General features: G+C 36.5%; 4 protein-coding genes and 1 long non-coding RNA gene across 6 annotated transcripts; 4 read left to right on the forward strand and 1 right to left on the reverse strand.

The window, feature by feature from the left end:
• The first annotated feature begins 281 nt into the window (after positions 1-281).
• Positions 282-2,131, forward strand: LOC121783525 (cytochrome P450 71AU50-like). Its single transcript, XM_042181621.1, has 2 exons — positions 282-1,273; positions 1,412-2,131. The coding sequence occupies exons 1-2, from the start codon at positions 407-409 to the stop codon at positions 2,024-2,026; spliced, it is 1,482 nt and encodes a 493-aa protein (XP_042037555.1). The 5' UTR covers positions 282-406; the 3' UTR covers positions 2,027-2,131.
• A 651-nt stretch (positions 2,132-2,782) lies between these two features.
• LOC121783622 (OVARIAN TUMOR DOMAIN-containing deubiquitinating enzyme 5-like) lies at positions 2,783-5,484 on the forward strand. 2 transcript variants are annotated; one of them, XM_042181752.1, is made up of 4 exons: positions 2,783-2,915; positions 3,598-3,744; positions 4,155-4,266; positions 4,430-5,484. In XM_042181752.1, the coding sequence occupies exons 3-4, from the start codon at positions 4,163-4,165 to the stop codon at positions 5,307-5,309; spliced, it is 984 nt and encodes a 327-aa protein (XP_042037686.1). In that variant the 5' UTR covers positions 2,783-2,915; positions 3,598-3,744; positions 4,155-4,162; the 3' UTR covers positions 5,310-5,484. The 2 variants fall into 2 exon arrangements, with proteins under 2 accessions (XP_042037686.1, XP_042037685.1); XM_042181751.1 differs by lacking the exon at positions 3,598-3,744.
• Positions 5,485-7,660: 2,176 nt separating this feature from the next.
• LOC121783623 (monothiol glutaredoxin-S6-like) lies at positions 7,661-8,200 on the forward strand. Its single transcript, XM_042181753.1, has one exon. It carries the CDS (start codon positions 7,709-7,711, stop codon positions 8,015-8,017), a length of 309 nt encoding a protein of 102 aa, XP_042037687.1. The 5' UTR covers positions 7,661-7,708; the 3' UTR covers positions 8,018-8,200.
• Positions 8,201-20,554: 12,354 nt separating this feature from the next.
• On the forward strand, positions 20,555-20,909 carry LOC121784485 (monothiol glutaredoxin-S6-like). The gene has a single exon (XM_042182623.1). The coding sequence runs from the start codon at positions 20,601-20,603 to the stop codon at positions 20,907-20,909; it is 309 nt and encodes a 102-aa protein (XP_042038557.1). The 5' UTR covers positions 20,555-20,600.
• Positions 20,910-23,624: 2,715 nt separating this feature from the next.
• Positions 23,625-25,364, reverse strand: LOC121784050. Its single transcript, XR_006046702.1, has 3 exons — positions 24,893-25,364; positions 24,307-24,373; positions 23,625-23,837 (listed from the first exon to the last, which is right to left on the reverse strand). It is a non-coding gene; the product is annotated as an uncharacterized LOC121784050 (long non-coding RNA).
• Positions 25,365-26,291: the final 927 nt, after the last annotated feature.

The raw sequence follows: 26,291 nt of genomic DNA on the forward strand, positions 1-26,291 counted from the left end.
GAAAGTTTCTCATTTTAATTTTATCCACTTTTCTTTCTATATCTCTTATTTTACTTACTTTTTCTCTTTATCTTTTATTTTATCAATTTTCTCATTAAAAATTGTATAGTTCAAAAAATAAAATTATTTTTTTTGAACGAAGGGAGTATCATAAACACGCTCCTTACCCAAGTGATGGTCAATCATTCAATTTAGGAAAGATTGTTAACTTCAAAAAACTCGTGAGTGTAGTTGATGAAAAACGTTGAAATGCATAGCCTACACTTGTCTATTTTCCTCTTTCCAAAAACGGCAAACTCACATTATTGAAGCTTATTCAACATAACAAACAACATAAATATCACATACAATCATCCATCCATCCATCCTCAATCACACAACAAACCTTAGCAAAAAAATAATAAAAATGGAACTCACTTGGTTTTGGCTCACTCTCCTAGCCATTTTAGCCTCTTCTTTGGTTTCATCGCTGATGAAACTAAAGAAGAAGCTCCCGCCGGGCCCAAAAGGCCTCCCTATTCTTGGCCATCTACACATGATAGGCAAAAATCCCCACCAAGACCTCCACCGGATCGCCAAAGCCCACGGCCCAATCATGTACATGCGATTCGGGTCCATCCCAAACGTCGTCGTCTCATCTCCCGAGGCGGCCGAGCTCTTCCTCAAGACGCATGACCTTGTCTTCGCCAGCCGGCCCCCCACCGAGGCTGCCAAGTACATGACGTGGGACCAGAGCGACGTCCTGTTTGGCGCCTACGGCCCGTATTGGCGAAACATGCGGAAACTATGCACTCTAGAGCTTCTCAGCACGCACAAAACCAACTCCTTTAAGCCCATGAGAAGGGAGGAGATTTCCCTCTTCGTCGAGTCGCTCAGGGAGGCGTCTGGGCCGGTCGATCTCAGCGCGATGGTGTCGTCCGTTAGCGTGAACATGAGCTGCAGATTGGTGTTTGGGAAAAAATATGAGGAGAAGGACATTGATGAGAGAGGGTTCAAGGCTTTGATCAAGGAAGGGATGAGACTGGTGAGTGCTCCAAATGTGGCTGATTTGTTTCCTTTTCTCGGAGTTTTTGATCTCCAGGGGCTGAGGCGGAAGATGAAGGCGTACGCGAAGGTCTTCGATGGTTTCTTTGAGAAAGTCATCGAAGACCATCTCCGAGAAGGGGATCGCCCTGGCCAGGCGAAGGACATTGTCGATACAATGATGTCGATTATGCAGAGTGGGGATTCTGAGTTCAAATTCGACCGGCGCCATGTCAAGGCCATTATGCTGGTAAGACTATCTCCAACCATCATACACCAGATCTCGTTTATTTATTTTTTTTCCAAATATAGAGCCAAAATTGTGAAAAATATAATAAAAGATAATGTAAAATTTAAAATTACTTTTTGGCATGACATATCTGTACAGGACATGTTGCTAGGGGCAATGGACTCACCATCATCAACAGTGGAGTGGATACTCACAGAGCTGTTGAGGAATCCAGCAGTGATGAAGAAGCTACAGAGGGAGATGGAGCAAGTGGTGGGATTGGATCGGATGGTTGAGGAGGCTGACCTCGACCGGCTCGAGTATCTCGACATGGTTGTGAAGGAGACCTTCAGGCTGCATCCAGTGGCTCCGTTGTTGATTCCTCACTATGCAAGGGAAGATAGCAAGGTGAATGGCTACGACATACCAAAGGAGTCGAGGATAATCATCAACACGTACGCGATTGGGCGCGATCCGAGTGTGTGGAGTGATCCGGAGATGTTTGTTCCGGAGAGGTTTCGTGGGAGTGAGATTGATGTTTGGGGGCATCATTTCCAGCTCCTTCCGTTTGGCGCGGGGAGGAGAGGCTGCCCCGGGATTCAGCTCGGGCTTATCCATGTTCGACTCATCGTTGCGCAGTTGGTCCATTGCTTTGATTGGAAGCTGCCTAATGATATGTCTCCAATGGATCTTGATATGAATGAGGAGTTTGGTGTTTCTCTTACAAGGGCTAATCATCTCATGGCTGTCCCTATCTTTCGATTGAAGATGTAGCTTTTGATGCAAACTTGTAAGAATTTGTGATAAATGAGGCGATAAGGCAAACGTCCACATTTTCTTGAAAATTATGTAGGATTGTTTCCTTATCTTATCTTTATTTTTAGTATTTAAATAATCGTAACGTATTGTGTCAAACATAACTATAAGCTTTATTCTGGGTTTTCTTAGTCAGTTCTTTTCTGTAGTGCTAAAAGAAGTCCAACTGCATAAGTTTATAAGTATAAATAGGTCTATTGTATTCCTATCTTAGATTATTTGTCAATTTCTTCTGCCATCTTTTCTCTTTGAGAAAGGGTTTCGCAAAGAAACCCTTATACCGCCGTCAACTAATTGTAGGTATGCCGGCGACCGTAGATGAAGCAGAAGTATCCATTAACGTCGACTTTGATAAGGTTATGGCCGCGATCAATAGTTTGGACAAGTAGGTTACAAGTAGCTTAAAAATTTGAGATGCAAAATCATTGGCATCATCGAATAGTACTAACAAATTCAACATGTATATGAATTCCATTCACACTCAATTTTTTTTTACCAGAATCATTTTAACCTAAGAATAATTCTATGATAGATAAATAGATAATCAAAACATATGAATAGATTAACAAAATGTTCTAGTATTATGCAATAGTAGTAGAATGTTTTGATTTTCCTGTAAAAAAAAATAAATCTAATTTTGCCCTTCATGAATCCAAAAATAATGAAGGTAAAGAATAAAAATTAATGAAAAAAAAGAAATAGAATATGCTTTTCACAAAATTCTAATCGGCCGTATCTTTCAGGTTACCACTGTCTCTCAAAACCTAAATCCCAAATTGAAAGATAACAAAAACCTTTTCTTCCTCCACATTCCGCCGCTCTTCGTCGCCTTTCAGCTGCGTTACTGGTGAGTTCTGCTATCCTGAGATGGTGATTGATTCCAGCTAAATTTGTCGTCGCAACCTTTCATGATTTATATTCTCAGTCACAAACGTAGGTTTCACACGATTGAACTGTAAATTGATATTTTGTATTGATATTATTGTAAAATTGGCTTTGAATTTCTTCAGAAAAACTGGGCCTAAGTGCTGAAGAGTGCTTGTTTTAATCGTCAATTTGTGAATTTAAATCTGTTCTTGAGTTCCGACTCTGCGTTTGATCAAAGTAGACCGGCTGAAGAAATTAGATATATTGTTGTTTTGGAGAGCAGAGAAAATTAGATCAATGGAAACTTGTTTTTTATCTGCAACAGATGAACCCAATGCGGAGAAAGTTCAGTTTTTGAAAAGGTTGCACAGTACTTGGATTTACTATGAGTTAGTACTAGAGAATTTCTACAGAATGGGAGATGCTAAGTTCATTCCTAAATAATTAGGATTCAAAGTTTATGAACAACTATGTGATTTATTGCGAAAAAAAATGTTAGGGAATTGCTTTTTGCATTCGTCTATCTTCCTTTCGAACTTCGCCATCCAAAAATCCAAATGCTATGTCTCAGCAAACTTTGAAGTACTTTTTACTCTCTGCTTTTGATTTATTTTCCAATCCTGTATTGGAAACTTGAAGTTCATCTACTTCAACCAATTTAGGTAGTACATTGCAGTGGGGCATCTTTGCAACAGATAGATATAGGAAGTGAAGAAGAGGAATGGGATATATTTCCTCTGTATTTGTGTGTGATCGAAAGGAGGCTTGGAGATGTCTTTATCCACTGAGCACTTCACATGAGTTATTCAGTTAAGTAAACATCAAGTTATATTAAGGAAAAAAAGCTTTCGAGTTAATGGTTGGCCATTTTTCTACTAATTACTAAAAATGGTAAGGTAGATCATTGGTTCCACCTTGTTTTGGCATATTTGTTTCGACATACATGCTAGGGCTGATGAATGTTGCTGATGATTTATTGGGATAATATAGTAATCTGTCACTGATTTGGTGTATGTTTAGCACAGCAATATTGTTTCCCCAATAACATAACATGGAAGTAACTGGCTACTTTTTTACTCGATTATGTGAGAGTACCTCATACATCCATTGATTTAGAAATATGTATATTTGCTCTTCACATAGACACATACCAAATCCTCCTGTTATATTAAATTGGTTCTGTTTCTTTTATTTTCTTTGATGGGGTTGGTTGCTTCAGGCTGATAAATGGCGGATGAACCTCAAGTTATGGACAAATCATCCGAGGAGATCTCAGAAACTGTATCTCAGAAGAAGCAAGAAACACTTGAAGAGGTGCTTTCGAGACACAGGTACCATAATACTTGGATGACTTTTCTGAAGAGGACTTTTGAACTCTGGAATAGGAAATATGAAGCATCATGGCTAACAATAAAATAAAAAGTCAGAAACTATGTTTTGAAGTACTAAGTGCAAATCTCATTAGCAGTTTGTGCAAAAATTGTTGATTTCCAGGAAAGAGACTACTGATCTGCAGAACAAGGAAGTTGCAATGAAAAAGGCGGCTGCTAAAGGTAGCAAGGCTGAGCAGAAAACTAAGAAGAAACAAGTTGATGAAGAGATAGCTAGACTCTCAACAAAGCTTAAAGAAAGACAGGCCGATGAACTGGCTTCGTTAGGCTTTAATAGCAGTAGCAGCAGTCAAAAAGGAAAGCTTGATGACTTGGTGGTGAAGGCTATTGCTGGGGTCTCAATCACAAATAAAGCTGAGCAGCCAAAACTCAGTAAGAGTGCCAAAAAGCATAAGAAAAGAGCCGAACAGGATGCAGCCAGGGAGCAAAGGATACAAGAGGAGCATAGCCAAATTGTGAGTGATCGAATGATTGAAGATGAGAAGTTAGAGGAAAAGCTTGAGCCTCTTGGATTTACCATCAATGAAATAAAGCCGGATGGGCATTGTCTCTACCGAGCTGTTGAGAATCAGTTGGCCCTCCAATCTGGAGGCTCTTCTCCTTATAATTACCAAGAGCTTCGGAAAATGGTGGCTGCTTATATGCGGGAACATGCAACAGATTTTCTGCCATTTTTTCTGTCTGAGAATATGGCAGATGGAGAATCCGAAGAGTCCCTTACAGAAAGATTTGAGGACTACTGTAACGAAATAGAATCCACCGCGGCCTGGGGAGGACAACTGGAACTTGGTGCTCTGACCCACTGTCTGAAGAAACATATCATGATATTTTCCGGATCCTTTCCTGATGTAGAGATGGGAAAGGAATACAAATCGGGCAACGCCACTGGCTCATCTGGCTCAAGCGTTATGCTATCCTATCACAGGCATGCTTTTGGGCTCGGTGAGCATTACAATTCTGTCGTTTCCATTTCAGGCCAATAGTTATTTTGTATTCAAGAGGTCACTTTTGATGATTTGATCACGACACGATGCCTGTGCTGTGCAATATATTTTTTCAAGACTGGAGTTTAAACTACATCTGATTTTTGTTACACATTTTGAAAAAAAAAGAGGATGCTTTTGTGGTTTTTCTATTTATTGAATGGGTTCTTTGTTAGATTTCTCTGACCATAATGATGTGTTTAACTTGAAATCTTGAATATTACTCCCCCTCGTTCCGCTTTAATAGGGTCGTTTTTTCCATGTTGGGACGTTCCATCATAATAGAGTCACTTCTCTTGATGTTATTGCCATTTACTGAGCATTAGTGTTTTGCTCTATACTGAACAACTAAGAATACATTCAGCAGTAAGCATTAGACAAAGTGAATCACAAGAGATAGGGCAACCGAATAATATCTACATCATAAATCATACGTTCAAAATCTATATTACTAATATTTATTCAAAGTGAAGCTTCTATTCTATCAATGTAGATGTAGTGAATGTGACATGATGCAACTCTATTTTGTTACTTTCGTACGGAGATAATCTCTGTAGTTTATTCCCTATAATTAATCTGATTTATGAATAATCAGAATACTTAAGAGTGAATATTGTGAAGTTATCTTATCGCTATAATATCACTGTTTGACCTTTCCAATATTAAAAGATCAGTATTTAGAAATAGGGGAGCATTAGGTGCCGTCATAGTTAGAGAGACAACGTACCACCAACCTTGTGCTGCCACGTGGCACGCTATCCAACAATATTATGGGCGTATCCAGCAATATCATAGTAAGTGGTTTAAATGGATTTCTACAGATTGCATGATAGTACTTCGTGGATTGTAGTATAGAGTGTTAAATATTGCATTGTTGTCTATAATGCAAAATAACGGTATAAAAAAGCAATATGTGTGTATATATACAGCAACTGAAACATTCTATGCCTATACATACTGCAATACTCAACAATCTACACAGCAATCCACCTATTACTATTATGCAATCTGTAAATGTATACTAAATGAATATTGCTGGATACGCCTCTAATATTGCTAGATAGCGTGCCACGTGGCAGCACGAGATTGGTGGTACGTTGTCACTTTAAGAAGAGTTGTCATCTTAACATAATCCTATATACATATCATGAAATTTTGTCAAATTCTAATTTGTTCAAAGAAATCATGAAATTCGGATTGGTTGGCAATTATCTACGGTCAAATTTTTTGATGTAATTAAATCTGATATGATAGCCGAGAAATAGTATGCAGATATCATCACAAGAGTTAAACGATGTCGTCTATTTATGCAGAAAACAATGTCGTTGGAATATAATATTTCAACAATATATTATGCATAGCCCATCAATTTTTTCGTCTGTAGGATGATTGCATACTAATCCAAACTTTAAGGTTCTCCCGACTAATTTTAAAAAAATAAAGATGGACCAGGATTTAATCAAACTTTATGAATTTTTCTGCAAATTGTCCTATATCAAAACATGCTCTCTTTCTTTTTTTTATTCTCACTTCACACCTCTACTTTATTCTCTCTCATATGATCTCGTATGATCAAGGAGAAGTTGATTGGATGTTCTTATCTGAAATTTATTCCATGATATGTGTTGGACATAAAATAGGCCGAGAATCTTGCGTTTTGACATATTCATGAATCATAGACATATAGAATCAATTGCTCAGTTCTCCACAAACATATCTCCTACATCATGTATCTGCAATAGATTCTTTTTTTTTTCTTTTGACAAAAAATAAAAAGTTGTGTACATATAGATATAAGAAGCTTCCACCCTTACCAAATCTAACCATACAGTTCATTCATTTCTATAATTAATTAGAATATATAAATGAAGATAGCTATGAGTTCCACCCTTACCAAATCTAACCATACAGTTCATTCATTTCTATAATTAATTAGAATATATAAATGAAGATAGCTATGAGTCTTATTGAAAGATCAGTTTTTATTTTAGTACTCATATTTTTCTAATTGTACTAACGAAGAATCCAAGAATTCCCATGGGACATGACCCGACCCCCCTTCTCTGAATAATATATTCCCCTATGTCCAATTTCAAATATATTATACCAAGTTATTGGGTAGATTATCTTTTAATTAATTGCTTTCCAATTAAATCACGTTACATTCGAGTATACTAAAAGCGGAAAATAAAGGATGATATTCTAGCATAAAGGTAAATGAAATTTATCCTTCTTGGAATATAATTAATTAATCACACTCCACACACAAAAAAAAGTGAAAAACCCAACTCCAGCGCCTATATAAAGAGTTTCAAATATCTCCAAATCTCTCAACACATTCCTTTCAAAATCCAATTTCAACAAGATAGATAAATTGGTTGTGTTTGAAAGTAATCAAGATGGAAAAGGTGAAGGAAGTAGTGGCACTGAGCCCCGTTGTGATATTCAGTAAAAGCAGCTGTTGCATGTCGCATGCGATTATGATTTTAATACGCGGGTTTGGGGCGAATCCGGCTATGTATGAGCTTGATCGTCTCCCGAATGGAGGGGAGATGGAGAAAGCATTGATTGGATTGGGGTGTAACCCTAGCGTCCCGGCCGTGTTTGTTGGGAGAAATTTTATGGGTGGATCACATGATGTTATGAGCCTCAATATCCAAGGAAAGCTCAAGCCTTTGCTAATCAAGGCCAATGCTATTTGGATCTAGCCACCTACCTACACAAACTTATCATCACTTTTTCTTTTTTGGTTTTTGGCTACTGCATAGTTGATCGAGTTAATTGAGAATAATATGCACAACAGCATTTTATGATTAGTCATCTTATAGACTAGTAGTGTGTGCAAGGCTAAAGAATGTTGAAACCTCAATTGTTTTTCATAATGTTACTTTATATACACATGGAAGTATACGGTTGCAAGATCTGTGTCGCGCGATGGATTGGTTGTTTAAGACCCGCAACATATACGTTGTGCCCGGTCAACACATTGTTGACCAAGTCAAACGAGTAACAAAAGTTTTAATTTTATGAAATTAATTAAGTATACGATTGATCTGTGTTCCAAGCAGATGATTGCATTAGTAATACATTAATTATCTCACATTGATTATTACGTTTTTCGGTTTGATTATGTATTTTTCCAATTATCTAATCTTTCTGTTTGTGTATTAATTCAATTTTACTTTGGGTTGTATTACACCCAACAAGTACATTTCTATACCCATATACAAACACATAGAGATCATAGCCCTTTCATCTCCATGCAATACTTTGTTCAACAAACCCTCTAAGGTTGTTCGATATGCAAACACTGTTATAAATACATGGATAAAATCTATGTTGAACTACCACTAGAAAATCTTCCCAAGGGCCCTTGGGATTTTTTTATTGAAAATATCGGAACCAATTCGACTTCGGGTGATCAATTAACTTAGGCCATTAGGGATAGACGATTTGTCTATGTGTGTATTCAGTGAGTGCGTGCAGTGTGCGTATTGTGTTCACTTTCTGTCACGACCGCATTTTCTAAGGATAGAAAACACGGTTGATCGCGACTAGGGGAGGATTAAAGAAGCGGGGAAGAAAGGGGGGGGGGAAATAATATCAAGCATTGGCTGCGAGACATGACTAATCAAGTGCTGATACACAGAAGAAAAGATACTCGATTATGAAAACTCGAGTAATTGTTTGTAAAGAAATTTCAAAATATCAGAGTTTTGAACAAAATAGACTTGAGTCTTTTAAGATGCACAACGGAAACAAATGAACGCGGTTCCATGTATGAAGACATGAACCTCCGAGAGTCAAAATCTGACTGAATTAAATGTCTTGTCTCAATAGCACTTCCTCCACCACTTCGCTGCTCAACCTGCACATTTAGAAATATATGCAGGGCTGAGTACAAAAAGTACTCAGTGAACACATTGCCGACAATTACACATATACATTTGAAAATATTGTCAAGCCATAATCACAGTAACACTCGGGGTGTTGTTGAAAAGACCCGAGCTTACTAAAAATATCACATTGGACTGCAGTCCCTTTTTCCTGTACTTAGCCATATCTGATTACATTGTGCCGTTGAGATGGTGTTCTCACACGGTCACCTTACATACATGTGCCGGGAAGGTGGCCACCTTCCTCGGTCACCTTCTCTGCCCAACATGTCAGAGGTATCCTTGTGCCGGGAAGGTGGCCACCTTCCACGGTCACCTGCTCTGCCCAACATGACAGAGGTAGCTTGTGTACACTAGTCCGAGCGGGGACACCACCCTCACTGGGACCCGAATTCGACTTATATCATCATTCATAATTCCTTTGGCCTTAGCCAAACAGATAGGCATCATACAAAAACATTTACGGCAAGACAACATCTTTAAGAACCACGAACATGTGTTCGTGTTTTCATAAAATACGATTTGTATTTTTAGTATAGGAAAGCTCACCTTGATCGCTTAGTTTCCTTAACTTGAATCTTTCGTTCCGACTTTACTTGCGAACAAAACCTTTTTGAAAACTTCATGATATAATAATACACTAATTAGAATCAAAGACAAATCTACTTAAATTAGAATGCATGCCTCATAATAATTCTCATTTTCTTACTTCACTTATCTTTAAGAAATTTCTTAAACTCATATATTATTTGATGCGTCTTCATTCACTATTCGGGCTTCGATTAAATTGGATCTATGTATCTTTTTACTTTGAAAATTTTACTCTTAACCAAAACTCTAAAATAAATTGAAAGATCAATTATTTTCGCTAGTTATATTAATGGAAGAAATCATAAAAAATTAATTAAAGATTTAATTAATGAAATCTTATTTTAAAACTTAGGCTAAAAGTTAATATAAATTTTTGCTTTCAAAAGATATCATTCTCTATTTCTTTTAGCCCAAAAATAGTTAAATTTCGAAATAGGCTTAATATTTCCTATGCATTGCAGCCCCAAAATAATTTGAGGTAGTTGGGCTCTCATTTGTAGTTGGGCTCAATTAATTGTATAACCCATTTAATAAATTCATGAGCCCAAATTTAGAAAACCCACATTCAAAATACCCTACTATTGTCTTCCTCTATCATTTCATCAATTACGCAGCAGCCTCTCCTCTCTCACTTGGACTCCGCCGCCACCAGCCTCTCCGCCGCCGCTCGCCAGCGCCAGCCTCCGCACCACCGCCCGCCGCCGTCTCCTCTCTCTTCTCCCCCCTTTCTCTCTTTCACTCTTCTCTCCCTCTCACCGCCGGCATGCAGAGGCAGCGGCTTCGCCGCCCTCCTCCGGCAGTCCGGCCGTCTCCGGACAACAGAACGGTGCTCCCTTCCTCCTCGTCTCTCTCTCTCTTCGCCGTACCGTCGCCACCACCGCTGCGGATCCGCCTCAGCTGCCGTCGCCGAGAGCTTCCCCAGCCGCCGTCCACTTCCTCCAGTTGATAAGAAATTCATCCTAGTTTCTCTAAATTCTTACTTTGTTAATTTATACATATATAAGGATCTTGGTGTTTGAAACATGTAGATGGGTGAAAGTTACGATTTTGGTGGTCGATTTGGGGTTATGGAACTGTTTTTATCGACGACGGAGTGCCGAAGCTTGCTGCCGGAAGTCCGGCAGATTCATCTTCTAAGATAAGTATTACTAGCTGTCCTTTGTTAGTTCTATTGTTCAACAGTTTGGGGAAAAACTTGGTTTTAGCTTGCTACTTGTAAGTTTTGGTGAAATTTGGAGCATTTGTTGTGTTATTGAGAGTCTTAGATGTAATATGTGGTATGGTGGTGCCTAGCATGTGTGTTTCCATTTTCATTCCTACTGTAAATGGATGTATATGCATAAAGAAAATGAAAGGAGGCTTGTGGTTACCTTTTTGATGTGGGGACGAAGAAGTGTTGTTGGATTGGGGAACTTGATCCTACAATTATCTGCAACTCTCCTTCCTCTATTCTATGTGGAAACTTTGGAAAGCTTGCTTGTGATGTGGGTGGTGAAAGTGATTGTGAAAAAGAGCTGCCGAATTTGCTTCCTCCTCTTGCTTCAGCTTTGTTGGGAGATTGATGTGGAGTAAAATGTTTGTGTGGGGGGTTTTGTGAAGGGAAAAATTATGACATCCGATGGTGATGTCTTATGGTGAAAGAAAGTGATTTGCATAAATGTATCTATACATAAAAGATTGCAAGTGGCGTATGTTGCAAATATTTTGTCAATTTCTACTGCAAATCCATTAATGCACGTTTAATGTTGTATATGATAAGGTTCACATTTAATATTGTATATGATAAGGTTCATTAATGCACATTTAATGTATCCGATAAGGTTGATCCTCTAGGATCCGCCCTCTCCCTTTTAATTTTATTTTATTTGCTTATTAATTTAATTATTTGAGTACTTGTTTACTTATTCATTTAATTTGGTGTAGGAAAACAAATAACATTCATAGTCTTCCCTGATGATGTACCGGACTTTCTTGGAGTACGAGCACGACCGTTGAACGGGCTGCGTGAACTTTTCCCTAATTGTACTAGATAGGGATTTTATAAATTTGTATAATAGTGCCAGACATTATAAATTTTTATTTGGTGTTATATTTTTTTTTTTCTCTCTCTCTTTTTTTAGTTGTATTTGAAATATTCGTTTGAGAACGAAGCAATGATTATTTATAATTTATCTTTTGGCTAATAATAATAATAAGGTACGAAAGTTCGGGTTGTTACATTCTACCCCTCTTAAAAGAAATTTCGTCCCGAAATTTAGAAAGTATCTAGGCAAAAACTCGAGATATTTTTCCTCCGTTTTCTCTTCTAGCTCCCATGTTGCTTCTTCTTGTCCGTGGTTTTTCCACAAAACCTTCACTGTAGTAATCGACTTATTCCGAAGCTGCTGCGCCTTTCGATCTAGTATTTTTACCGGCTTTTCTTCGTAACTCAGGTCAGGCTCTAAAGCGATTTCTTCATGGCGAATCACATGTTTTGGGTCGAACACGTATCTTCAAAGTTGGGAGACGTGGAATACGTTGTGTACATTCCCAAAGTTGGGTGGTAATGCCAAGCGATATGCTACTGGGCCCACTTCTTCCAGAATTCCATAGGGTCCAATAAATCGTGGTTTCAGCTTTCCCTTGAGTCCAAATCTGGTTATTCCTTTGGAAGAGGATACTTTCAAGAAGACCTTCTTCCCGATGTTAAATTTCAATTCGGTTTGACGCTCATAGGCGTAGGATTTTTTTTTTTTTTTTTTTTTTTTTTTTTTTTTTGCCGGTCTTGCGCTTCCTTGATCCGACTCCGGATTTGTCTCACGCTAGGAAATTTAGAGGTGGTCTAACAGTTTTAACTTTTATAGGAACTGAATTTGGGATCCCAAGAGAAATATTTGAATTGTTCTTGCTTTGTGTAGGCTCCAAGGTAGCCATGAAAACAAAACAATTATAATTATTTCAATTACGTGGGTGTTTGGTTCACCACAAACTCTCACCAGTAGCTTGCAACAAAGGTTTTCATGAAGTGCAAAGACTAGGCTCAATTGGGCTCATTATGCTCACTCCCATAAAAAAAATACAAATTCAAAGGGCTTGAGCTATACCCATAGAGCTTTGGAAATTTTATTGTGGGAAGAGCTTGCCAGATGGAATAAATTGCGAAAGTGAGGGTACGATGAATAGAATGTAGATGTTAATAATAGGTTGCCAATAATATAATCAAAATGAACAGTGAAGTAGAAAAGTTTCAAGTATCCCTAGATGATAACAGGAAGATCTGAGATGATTGGTTACAAACGGATTTGAAAAGAATAGGAAAACAAACAATTGCAATTTGCTCAACAACACTGTGATAGAAGATCATATCAACGAAATTTTTAGAGTTTGTAAGCAGTTCAGGGAAACTGACTAATAAAGAGGGCAACAAGAGGAAACTAGCCAAGAGAGAAGCAATGTGCCAGCTTTAACATGGAGCTTGCAGAAAAGCTCAAATCAAGAGACAACAGTCATATTTGAATTCATAAGATGAGAGTATTCAGGTAAAACAAAGAGCTTGTCAATAAGTATATCTGAAAACACAAAGGGTTAATTTAAAAGGTTTAATAAGGTCTTACCAGATGGCTGCTCCAATATAGTAAGACTGAAAATGATTGGTCTCAAGTGTATTTGAGAAAGAAGAATAACAAGGAACTACCCTTTTGGGTCAACAAAATCGTGATACTATATCAGGTTAATGAATTTACAAAGTTTATAACCAAATCAAGAAAGTTAACTAGTAGAGAGAAAACAATCAGAGCAGAGCAAATTGCTTTAGACCTGGAGTTGCTGAAGAGCTCAAAGCATGATAGAATAATTGTAGTGGAATTAATAAGAGGGAACTACTCATATAAAATAAAGAGCTTGTCAAGAAGCACTTTTGAAAACAAAAAGGTCCACTAATGACCTTTGAGGGATACATCATTGAAAAGACAATTGTTTAGGGAAACATGTTCATTCTGAAGGGTATAAATAAAGCAGCTCCGAGTATAAGAGTTTGTTGGCAAGAATTCGGGGAGTCAAAGTATTGCTTTTATACAGAATGAGTAAAGAAGGATTGTATTCACTGGAGGTTATCAGAAAACATGAGGGTGCAAGCTCAGAACTGGAAGTGATACACAACCTTGACATAGAAGATGAAAGATAATGACACGTTACCTTGCAAAGGAAGTCATTTAAGGTCTTAATTCAACAAAAGTATTTTGATCAGGGGGATTCGAGAAATTGGAATTCATGGAACCCAAGTAAGCGTTGTTGATGAATCTTCCTGGTTAACTACGATGGTGATACTCCCTTATTTAACTCTTTATAGAGAATAATAAATAAGTTATGGAAAACTTTGGTCACAAGCTACATTCACCTTACGATCACGTCAGATGACCATATGTGGGGATTATGGCTCTTTGGTACTCTCGGTTCGTCATAACGCTCAACCTCGTAACACATCGTTTCTGTTTACTTATATTATAGACCTAGGTGCTTTGTTTACATTGTAATCATATTCTCTTGCTATGTATATGTACATCGCTTAGTTGGATCAAAGGAATGATCCTTTGGAGTGATTGGATTGTCAAGAAAGACAAAGGTTAACCTAGATTATTCATGTCATTGTGACGTAGAAAATGGCATCTCACCCCTACCATCTTTCTAGAAACATCGTTTTGTTCTATATTGGATTGATTTTCTCATGACGAAGTTTCTTCCTTATAGCGTCATTTTCTTTTCGTCGCTCGGGAAAGCGATAAATGTTCATACTGTACTTCTAAGTTCGAGTTCATATCGTGTTCTAGAAGGAATGCATATCTAAGTATTCTATGTTCTTTGGAAATTTTGATTTCCCCATACTAGCAACATGATTCAATTACTAACTCAAAAAAAAGAGGTACCATTTCACAAACTCAAAAAGAGACATTATTTCAACAATTGGTATCAGACTCGTATACTTTATACTTTCATATTTCAGTACCTTTTTCCATTTAGGAAAGTTACTTCTTTTATTCATGCATTCACAGTCTTTAGCCAAGAAAAGACATATTAACTCTTTCTTTAAGCACGTTACTCAATCAAGAAACATCAACTCTTTCTTTGAACTTAATATTTTCATTTGTTCACTCAAATTAACTCCATGAGTTATTTCTCCATTTCAAACTTTCAAACTTCTTGACTTTCTTTTGAAAAAGAACAAGTTACCTCTTTTTTTTTCCACATTGAGCGCGATTGGTGGGAGTGCTAAGAGCATTTTTATCGATTAAACAGTCTAGTGGAACAAGGCTAGACCAAAGATTTTCAAAGAAGACTCTCGGGTTCAGAGTGAGAAAGAATGCTCTGATACCACTCTGTCACGACCGCATTTTCTAAGGATAGAAAACACGGTTGATCGCGACTAGGGGAGGATTAAAGAAGCGGGGAAGAAAGGGGGGGGGGGAAATAATATCAAGCATTGGCTGCGAGACATGACTAATCAAGTGCTGATACACAGAAGAAAAGATACTCGATTATGAAAACTCGAGTAATTGTTTGTAAAGAAATTTCAAAATATCAGAGTTTTGAACAAAATAGACTTGAGTCTTTTAAGATGCACAACGGAAACAAATGAACGCGGTTCCATGTATGAAGACATGAACCTCCGAGAGTCAAAATCTGACTGAATTAAATGTCTTGTCTCAATAGCACTTCCTCCACCACTTCGCTGCTCAACCTGCACATTTAGAAATATATGCAGGGCTGAGTACAAAAAGTACTCAGTGAACACATTGCCGACAATTACACATATACATTTGAAAATATTGTCAAGCCATAATCACAGTAACACTCGGGGTGTTGTTGAAAAGACCCGAGCTTACTAAAAATATCACATTGGACTGCAGTCCCTTTTTCCTGTACTTAGCCATATCTGATTACATTGTGCCGTTGAGATGGTGTTCTCACACGGTCACCTTACATACATGTGCCGGGAAGGTGGCCACCTTCCTCGGTCACCTTCTCTGCCCAACATGTCAGAGGTATCCTTGTGCCGGGAAGGTGGCCACCTTCCACGGTCACCTGCTCTGCCCAACATGACAGAGGTAGCTTGTGTACACTAGTCCGAGCGGGGACACCACCCTCACTGGGACCCGAATTCGACTTATATCATCATTCATAATTCCTTTGGCCTTAGCCAAACAGATAGGCATCATACAAAAACATTTACGGCAAGACAACATCTTTAAGAACCACGAACATGTGTTCGTGTTTTCATAAAATACGATTTGTATTTTTAGTATAGGAAAGCTCACCTTGATCGCTTAGTTTCCTTAACTTGAATCTTTCGTTCCGACTTTACTTGCGAACAAAACCTTTTTGAAAACTTCATGATATAATAATACACTAATTAGAATCAAAGACAAATCTACTTAAATTAGAATGCATGCCTCATAATAATTCTCATTTTCTTACTTCACTTATCTTTAAGAAATTTCTTAAACTCATATATTATTTGATGCGTCTTCATTCACTATTCGGGCTTCGATTAAATTGGATCTATGTATCTTTTTACTTTGAAAATTTTACTCTTAACCAAAACTCTAAAATAAATTGAAAGATCAATTATTTTCGCTAGTTATATTAATGGAAGAAATCATAAAAAATTAATTAAAGATTTAATTAATGAAATCTTATTTTAAAACTTAGGCTAAAAGTTAATATAAATTTTTGCTTTCAAAAGATATCATTCTCTATTTCTTTTAGCCCAAAAATAGTTAAATTTCGAAATAGGCTTAATATTTCCTATGCATTGCAGCCCCAAAATAATTTGAGGTAGTTGGGCTCTCATTTGTAGTTGGGCTCAATTAATTGTATAACCCATTTAATAAATTCATGAGCCCAAATTTAGAAAACCCACATTCAAAATACCCTACTATTGTCTTCCTCTATCATTTCATCAATTACGCAGCAGCCTCTCCTCTCTCACTTGGACTCCGCCGCCACCAGCCTCTCCGCCGCCGCTCGCCAGCGCCAGCCTCCGCACCACCGCCCGCCGCCGTCTCCTCTCTCTTCTCCCCCCTTTCTCTCTTTCACTCTTCTCTCCCTCTCACCGCCGGCATGCAGAGGCAGCGGCTTCGCCGCCCTCCTCCGGCAGTCCGGCCGTCTCCGGACAACAGAACGGTGCTCCCTTCCTCCTCGTCTCTCTCTCTCTTCGCCGTACCGTCGCCACCACCGCTGCGGATCCGCCTCAGCTGCCGTCGCCGAGAGCTTCCCCAGCCGCCGTCCACTTCCTCCAGTTGATAAGAAATTCATCCTAGTTTCTCTAAATTCTTACTTTGTTAATTTATACATATATAAGGATCTTGGTGTTTGAAACATGTAGATGGGTGAAAGTTACGATTTTGGTGGTCGATTTGGGGTTATGGAACTGTTTTTATCGACGACGGAGTGCCGAAGCTTGCTGCCGGAAGTCCGGCAGATTCATCTTCTAAGATAAGTATTACTAGCTGTCCTTTGTTAGTTCTATTGTTCAACAGTTTGGGGAAAAACTTGGTTTTAGCTTGCTACTTGTAAGTTTTGGTGAAATTTGGAGCATTTGTTGTGTTATTGAGAGTCTTAGATGTAATATGTGGTATGGTGGTGCCTAGCATGTGTGTTTCCATTTTCATTCCTACTGTAAATGGATGTATATGCATAAAGAAAATGAAAGGAGGCTTGTGGTTACCTTTTTGATGTGGGGACGAAGAAGTGTTGTTGGATTGGGGAACTTGATCCTACAATTATCTGCAACTCTCCTTCCTCTATTCTATGTGGAAACTTTGGAAAGCTTGCTTGTGATGTGGGTGGTGAAAGTGATTGTGAAAAAGAGCTGCCGAATTTGCTTCCTCCTCTTGCTTCAGCTTTGTTGGGAGATTGATGTGGAGTAAAATGTTTGTGTGGGGGGTTTTGTGAAGGGAAAAATTATGACATCCGATGGTGATGTCTTATGGTGAAAGAAAGTGATTTGCATAAATGTATCTATACATAAAAGATTGCAAGTGGCGTATGTTGCAAATATTTTGTCAATTTCTACTGCAAATCCATTAATGCACATTTAATGTTGTATATGATAAGGTTCACATTTAATATTGTATATGATAAGGTTCATTAATGCACATTTAATGTATCCGATAAGGTTGATCCTCTAGGATCCGCCCTCTCCCTTTTAATTTTATTTTATTTGCTTATTAATTTAATTATTTGAGTACTTGTTTACTTATTCATTTAATTTGGTGTAGGAAAACAAATAACATTCATAGTCTTCCCTGATGATGTACCGGACTTTCTTGGAGTACGAGCACGACCGTTGAACGGGCTGCGTGAACTTTTCCCTAATTGTACTAGATAGGGATTTTATAAATTTGTATAATAGTGCCAGACATTATAAATTTTTATTTGGTGTTATATTTTTTTTTTTCTCTCTCTCTTTTTTTGTTGTATTTGAAATATTCGTTTGAGAACGAAGCAATGATTATTTATAATTTATCTTTTGGCTAATAATAATAATAAGGTACGAAAGTTCGGGTTGTTACACTTTCCTTGTTAGGGAATGAACAGAAATAAACATGGTCCGATTTACGTGGGTATAGGTATAGCCCACTGAATTGAAATTGGACATATGTGTCCACTTTGCAAGAAATGAACCCAGCTTTTAGAGCCGCAAGAGTGTGAGGACCAAAAAGCCCATGTGAAAGAGAAAGAGGAATAAGGAGAATTGAAAAGGAAAAGGGTAAAAAAGTAATCTTGCACTCAATTCTTGGTTACAACAAAGAGCACAGATTTGAAAACCACCTTTTTTTAGAGAAATGTATCATGCGTAATTCTGATGAACAGTGCCGGGCCCTAGCTTTTTTCTAGGGCTAGCAAGAAATATATACTGCAAACTGAACACGGTAAAATGCATAGAATTAGGGTCAATTCTGCCCATTTCTTGAATAGCTAACACGACCTAAATTTAATTCCATACCAAACAAAGGATTTGGAATTGAAATATAATTCCAACTCGATGTACCAGAAACACCCTCGTTGAATATACTTAGAAAAACCACATAAATTCACCTCACTCAACCATCAAGCCTCCATCCCTCCCCCACCCCTTTGTCTTCTTCAGCCCCCAATCATCTTCCCTTCGTCACATCTTAGTCGCCTCGATCATCTTCTTCACCTGGACTCCACGCCCTCATCGTCATTTGTAATTCTTGTGATCTGCAATCCAGTATCGGAACGCGTAAGTTTGTATTTATCTTTACACAAATTGCAATTATGCCCACAGTATGTCGTGCATTGGCGGAGCCAATTAAGGACAAGGGGGGACGGTGGTACCCCCAAAATTATGTAATTATTGTTATTTGAGAGTAACCAATGTCGAAGCTATCACAATGGTCCAATGGTGTTGCACTCCTTTCTCATTGCTTAGATCACGTGTTCGATTCTATTTGGACATGTTACGGACTCAATTCTCACATCGGTTGTGAGAACAACTGATGTGGGTTATGTTGACTAAATGGGCTCTCTCTCCTAATAGGCTAGTCTTTTGGGATGAGTTCTCATGTTTGGTCTGTATCAATTGGTGCTTTCATTGAGAGCCCAAACGACTCGGAGTGGTGGCCGAGCAACGAACTCGCCGTGACCAACGAGTGCATTTGGGACCGCTCGGAGTGGTGGCCGGGCAAAGAATCCGACGTGACCAACATGGCAGTGATCAACGAGAACTCTGAGTGGTGGCCTGGCAAAGAACTGGCCGTGACCAACGAGGACGTTGGCCGTTAAAGGAGGGTCGAATGTTACGGACTCAATTCCCACATCGGTTGTGAGAACAACTGATGTGGGTTATGTAGACTAAATGGGCTCTCTCTCCTAACAGACTAGTCTTTTTGGATGAGTTCTCCTGTTTGGACTGTATCAGGACACCAATTTAATTTTCTTATCTTGTTAAAACATATTTGACCTATATTGACGCGGATAAATCACTTTGCAAAATCTTTCCAACAAGACGTCAATCTTTGCAAAAAAAATTTCTTATTTACTCTAGTTTCAAAAAAATATAAAAATATTTCAAAAAAACCCTTAGAACTCTTAGATTCTATAAAGTATTAAAAATTATATATAACTAATAATAGTAATATCGGGTATTATTGGGTTTAACGGGTATACCCGCTACCTGCAAAACTCTAAAACACACTACCCGATCCCGCCCCGTTTCCCGTTATCATCGGGTAGCGGGTACCGGGTCGAAATGGGAATAACCCGCTACCCGCTACCCATTTTGCCACCCCTATAAAAGTAAATTTTTTATACCGTTATAAAAGTGAGTAAAATTATAAAAGTGAGTATATTTTTATACCGTTATAGTGGGTATAATTTATCTTCCTTGCATCAAAAGATATTTTCCATTTCATCTTAATTAATTATTATATTTATAATAGTATTACTAACAAAGAATCCCACAACACTCATAGATGTTTGGAACTGCTTAATTTGGGGTATATTACCTTTTAACTATTTTCAGATTTGGTCACGTTTCCAGACTTGTAAACATACTAAACGTGGAAAATAAAGGAAGATATTCTTAGAATATAATTAATTCCACCACTACTAGCTAGCTTACTCTACCCCAAGTGATGACACATGAAGAATTCATTTATAATCGTCACATTCCACAAAAAAAAATCCCACTCCAAAGCCTATATAAAGAGCTTCAAATAACTCCAAGTCTCTCAACACACATTTCAAAATCAAATTTCTACTAAATATTTGTAATTGGTTGTGTAATTTGAAAGTGATCAAGATGGAAAAGGTGAAGGAAGTGGTGGCACAGAGCCCCGTTGTGATATTCAGCAAGAGTGGCTGCTGCATGTCGCATACGATTATGATTCTGATACGCGGGTTTGGGGCTAATCCGGCTGTGTACGAGCTTGATCGTCTCCCGAATGGAGGGGAGATAGAGAAGGCATTGATTGGATTAGGGTGTAACCCTAGCGTCCCGGCCGTGTTCGTTGGGGGGAATTTTATGGGTGGGTCCCATGAGGTTATGAGCCTCAACATCCAAGGAAAGCTCAAGCCTTTGCTAATCAAGGCCAATGCTATTTGGATGTAGTTCCCTACCTACACAAACTAATTGTCTATCACTTTTTTTTTTGTTTTGGCTACTATGCAGTTAATTAAGAATAAAATGTACAACAGTGTTTAATGATTAGTTTTAGTTATACATTAAGAGTGTCATTTCATCCTAATGCTGTCACATAATATATAATCAAATTTAAACTACACATTGTGTACATATGGCTTCTAGAATCTAGATTGTGCCATGTGTAGTAAAAAATGTGGACTCGGTAATCTAATTTAATTACCGACATATTACCGACGAACATCCCACAACTTTATCTTCAACATTGGTTGAAAAATTACAACTAATCATCATGTTCGTAACAAAAAATTACTGACGAAAAATATTTAACCCTTTCTCATCTTGAAAGCCGATGCCCAACGTGATTCACCGCCGGTAAATTGGTCCTTGACAGTGTTTACAAAAGACATTGTCCGTCTATATTTGTTTATTTTAATTTTTTTTTACATGGTTACTACACCCTATTTTTAACAAGCTAATAAATACCAACAAACTAATAATTAACAATAAATACCAACAAAGTATTTGTTCAAACAAAATCAAATTCACTATTATACCCGTTTACATTCCACTAGAAGGTTTTTAAAACATGGGATGTCGATCACAGGATTGTAGAAAATTAATTCAACTTAGGCAATATTATAAGTATAATTAAATAATTTTAATTAACTATTAATTTGAATAAGCCTAATAATTTAATCTATATATGGGTTGTTCGGTTGCAAGATTAATATATCTCATGATTAAATATGTATTGTGTTTGATTTATAAGATTGAATCTCATAACTCAATCCTAGACTACATCTCATGATTATTTTGTCTAACAAACCGAACAATCATGTATACGACTATCTTTAACCATAAACATTAAACATACCATAATATTATTCCAAGTACTAATACAATTTTTTTAATAAGAATTAATGTCAATATAAATCATGTTGTTATAAACCTAAAACGTAAAAAACGTATAATTCCATTGACTATTGATGAAAACTATATCAGTCGATGAAACTGTATCAATTATTCTACTATACGACCCTTCAGTGAATGATACTATAATATTCCCTTTTATTTGCGATAAAAACTTATTGATTATTATACTACTACTTGTTTTTGAAAATCTTTTAGGACATGTTTGGTTGCCAGGATTCTGTCTGAGAAAGTAATCTGATTCCTTAAATTTTAAATTCCTGTGTGTGTTTTCGTTTTTAATCAAACTGAGAAAGTAATCAAAATCCTGAAACAAGGAAAGTTAGTACAACTTTCCAGGATTCTAAATCCTTACTTTTCTTAGGTATTCTTTTTCCCAGTTTTAGGAATTTAATGCAATATAGTACAGTTTATTATTATTATTATTATTATTATTATTATTATTATTATTTATTACAATGTTTTAAAAATAATTTTAAAGTATAAACCATACTTAATTTTAGGATAATAAATAACTATAATTCAAATTAACATAATTATAACTATATTATTAATATTTATTTTATTTTTATTATCATAATAATAATAATAATTTATAAATAATTAAATATAATTATAATTATATAATAATATAATAATTATTAATTTATAAATTATTAATTAACAATAAAATTGTAGTGAAATTTTTAATTATAAAATTTATTCAATTAAAAATTAAGTAAATATGATAATAATAATAATAATAATAATAATAATAATCTTATTTATTATTATATTATTATATATTATGATGTCCATATTTAAACTATCCATCGTAATAATAAATAAAATAATATAATGATTATCATTTGTAATTAATAATTTATTAAATAATATGTATTATTATTTTTTATAAATAAAAAATGATAAGTATATTTTTAGTTTAGTGTTTAAATCAAATATATACTTTCAAATCTTGATATTTTCCAAACACGGGAAAGTAAAGTTATTAGAAATCATATTTTCGGGATTCATTTTCCCATGAATCATTTAATTTGCCAACTTTAATTTCCCGCCAACCAAACATGGCATTAGAGTGATTCTTGTTTAATCATGCTATACAGGATTTTCACAAGATTTAATTAAATCACGTGTCGAAATATGTCAACATGCTTGAAGATATTCCTGAATATAGTGAAAGGCAAAAACACAGATTCTTTACTAATTTTACCCCCCAGCTTAGCTATGCTCTAATCGAATAAATCCCATTACAATTTGCATAACATATACATAACGCATATTATTATATTCCATTTGACCATTGCTACAAATTTATGTCTGATAATTAATTACTTATATACGTAAGATTCGAAACAAAAATCTCCATTGCATAATTTGCATTAGGTAAAAAAGTACTACCACTTTCATGCTGTCTAAGAAGTAGTATTACATTTATTTTTGTAATTGAGGTTCAAATCCTCTAATTATTTAAAGCTTGAATAGTACTTCCATTCCACACTAATTAACAATAATACCACCCAAATTTGGCAATACTACATAACAAAGATACATAAACAATTGAAACAATCAAGAAGATGCAAAGTAGAAGTAATACAATAAATAGTGACAATATATTGTGTCATCTTCTAACTCGATTCAACACCAGGACCATTGGTGTCACGACCACATCTTACTAGTAATAGTGAGCATGACTTTATCGTGACTAAATAAAACTTGAAGATAGAAAGAGGTAAGCATAGATAGTGAGTCAAGTTCAAACATAAGTTTCAAGTGTGAAAGTGGTACATGGCCAATCAAAATCAGAGTACGATAACTAGGTTTATGAAATCCTAGTGCAAAACTACTAGTGCAGCGGAAGAGTCCAAGACAAAGAAGTATGTGTGAAGACACAATTCTTTTTTGGGTATCCTAGTACTACTTATTATCACCATTGTTCAACACATTCGCCCCTCGTCCACGTTCAACCTGCACGTTAAGAAAAGACATGCAGAGTTGAGTATTTGATATACTCAGTGGACACATTGCCGAAAATAATTTTCGTAAAAAGTTTTGTCAGCCACAGTTGAGTTAACACGGGGTTTTACCTTAAAAGGCCCGAGTCACTGAAATTACTTTCATTCGTAAAAATTGATTGCGCAATCATATAACATAGATACTATATCTGAAACGTATGTGAACCGGGAATGTGACCACATTCCACGACGGTCACTGGACCGGCCAACTCGAAAGCTAGCTCACGATCCCCATATGTGTACACTAGTCCGAGTAGGGTTTGCGGCCCTACTGGGACCCGAATTCGATTAAACATAATTGGCATAGCCCAGCAGATAGGTATTCATAAAACAAAAACATGACATGACAAAAACATGTATAGCATAATTTTCAAATAATCATGCTAAAAAGGCAAGTTCACATTTTAGTAAGAAATGTTCACCTCAAAAGCTTAATTCCTTAGTCGAAAATTTCCTTGACTTGGTCTTACTCGACTTGCGAAGACGTCCCTTTAGAAATAAAGTAAATACCTTTAATTAGACTTAAAGAAGTAAAAAAAAATCCGTGTATGCAACCTAAGTGCATGATCATTTTATTCTTTCTCTTATTCTTCGATTCATTAATTAAATCGAGAGATTTAATTTATTGTGTTCAAGAATTATTCATTTAACTTTGGGAGTATTATTTTATTTTATTTTCCCCATGTATCTTGTTTGGGCATTAAAATAAATCCAAAATTTAATTCATCATCTCGGGATTTAATTAGCGAACCATCACTTAACATCAAATACTTGATCGAGCAACTTAGGAGGGCCCATGATTTAATTAGACACCATAGGCCCAACTAGAGAAAGAATTAGTTCATTCCTTCCTTTAATGATTCTTGGTTCAAGCTCTTTCTTTATTTTAATTATTGGCCCAATCTTCTAATTCTTCGGGCCCAAACACATAAACTAACTTTAAAAGGCAAAGGCCCAAAACCAATTTAATAGTTGGCTCAAGTACTTAAAAAAAAAGTCAACACATACTCCCCAACACTATCGGCCGACTCCTTTCCCCCAAATCACTTCTCAAAATTCCCAATTTGGGGAAGATCAAATCCCTAATCGGAAATCCGTTGCTCCTCTTCTCTCCCGCGTCGGCACGTCACTCCGGTCAGCGGCGCCCTTGCACCGCCGGCGTTTCTCCTCAGCGTCGCCGGAGATTATCTACCCCTCTTTTTCTCTCGGTTGTGATTTGTGGGGAAGGAAGAATGTGATTTTGAAGTGGTGAGTGGTGAAGGGAAACCGATATTCAAGGGGAAAACATATATATAAGCTGTGGCTGCAATTTGTTGAGATATGGCAGAAATCAAATCAGCATTCTTTGGCTCTTTGTTCCGGGCAGTACGTAAGATGTACTCATGAATCAATAAATGGGCAGATCCTATTGTGCAGTGTGCTTTGAACTTAATTTGTTTTGATGGTATTTATATCATATCCTAGTTTATAATCATATTCAAAATTGATATTTATATCATTATATGAGGACCACAAACCCTAAATAACCGAAATGAAAAATTATGAAAATACAGTAAATTATCGTTTTCGTTCATCAAACAACATTTGTTGACTAATTTCAAGACTTTGAAATTTTCGGTTTCGTCAATTAGAACTCAAGCTGACGTGGAAAATAAAACTATACCTCAACCTTCATCTTTGGTACTTCAACATCAATTTCCTTAGCTGAAAAATTGATAATGAAATTAGTAAAAATCAAATTAAAGTAAAAATGAAAAGCAATAAGAAGATTAGTCTTACTGCCTCTGCTTCCACAAGATACAATGTCAACAAGATTACTTATTCCTTTCTTCATGTTTGCAATAATGCTCACCATCTTTAGGCAGACTTATTGATCGAAAAAAATGTGCAGTGTTGTTGCTATGTGGTATAAGTATTTGAATATAATGTCGTTCTACGTTCAGTCCTCACTGGCCACATGGATATCTATATGTATTAAACTGAAATAGTAATAGTATTTTTTTTATATATTAGATTCAAATTATATATATACAATAAAATAAATGATATAAAAAATGCATTAAAAAGAGTGATGCACACGGTGATGCTCAAAATAATAATACTCCCTCTAGTTGTGTTGTATTTCTTTTTGGGTCGTTCCACTTTAGCTGAGTCATTTCTTTTTTGGAAAAAAAACAAATCTTTTTTTTTTGTTTTACTTGTCTCGCTCTTACTTTATTCTTTCTCCATCTCTTTACATTTTTTCCTACTTTATTATCCTTTCACTTAAACTCATTTAACTCACTTTTAACACTGGCATTGTTTATACTCCATGTCAAATGGTAGACCATTAAACCAAAAGTATTTATGGTATACCCTTACAATCAGGGAGATTTTCATTCTTATTGAAAGAAATCAACTGTATGCT

The sequence above is a fragment of the Salvia splendens genome, chromosome 21, assembly GCF_004379255.2.
Source record: "Salvia splendens isolate huo1 chromosome 21, SspV2, whole genome shotgun sequence".
NCBI lineage: Eukaryota > Viridiplantae > Streptophyta > Magnoliopsida > Lamiales > Lamiaceae > Salvia > Salvia splendens.

Bases quoted from the DNA above. Each gene is read 5' to 3' on its own strand.
- LOC121783525 (XM_042181621.1), top strand. From the start codon at position 407: ATGGAACTCACTTGGTTTTGGCTCACTCTCCTAGCCATTTTAGCCTCT. The intron at 1,274-1,411 runs GTAAGACTATCT...ATATCTGTACAG, and splicing joins ATGTCAAGGCCATTATGCTG to GACATGTTGCTAGGGGCAAT.
- LOC121783622 (XM_042181752.1), top strand. From the start codon at position 4,163: ATGGCGGATGAACCTCAAGTTATGGACAAATCATCCGAGGAGATCTCA. The intron at 4,267-4,429 runs GTACCATAATAC...GTTGATTTCCAG, and splicing joins GAGGTGCTTTCGAGACACAG to GAAAGAGACTACTGATCTGC.
- LOC121783623 (XM_042181753.1), top strand. From the start codon at position 7,709: ATGGAAAAGGTGAAGGAAGTAGTGGCACTGAGCCCCGTTGTGATATTC.
- LOC121784485 (XM_042182623.1), top strand. From the start codon at position 20,601: ATGGAAAAGGTGAAGGAAGTGGTGGCACAGAGCCCCGTTGTGATATTC.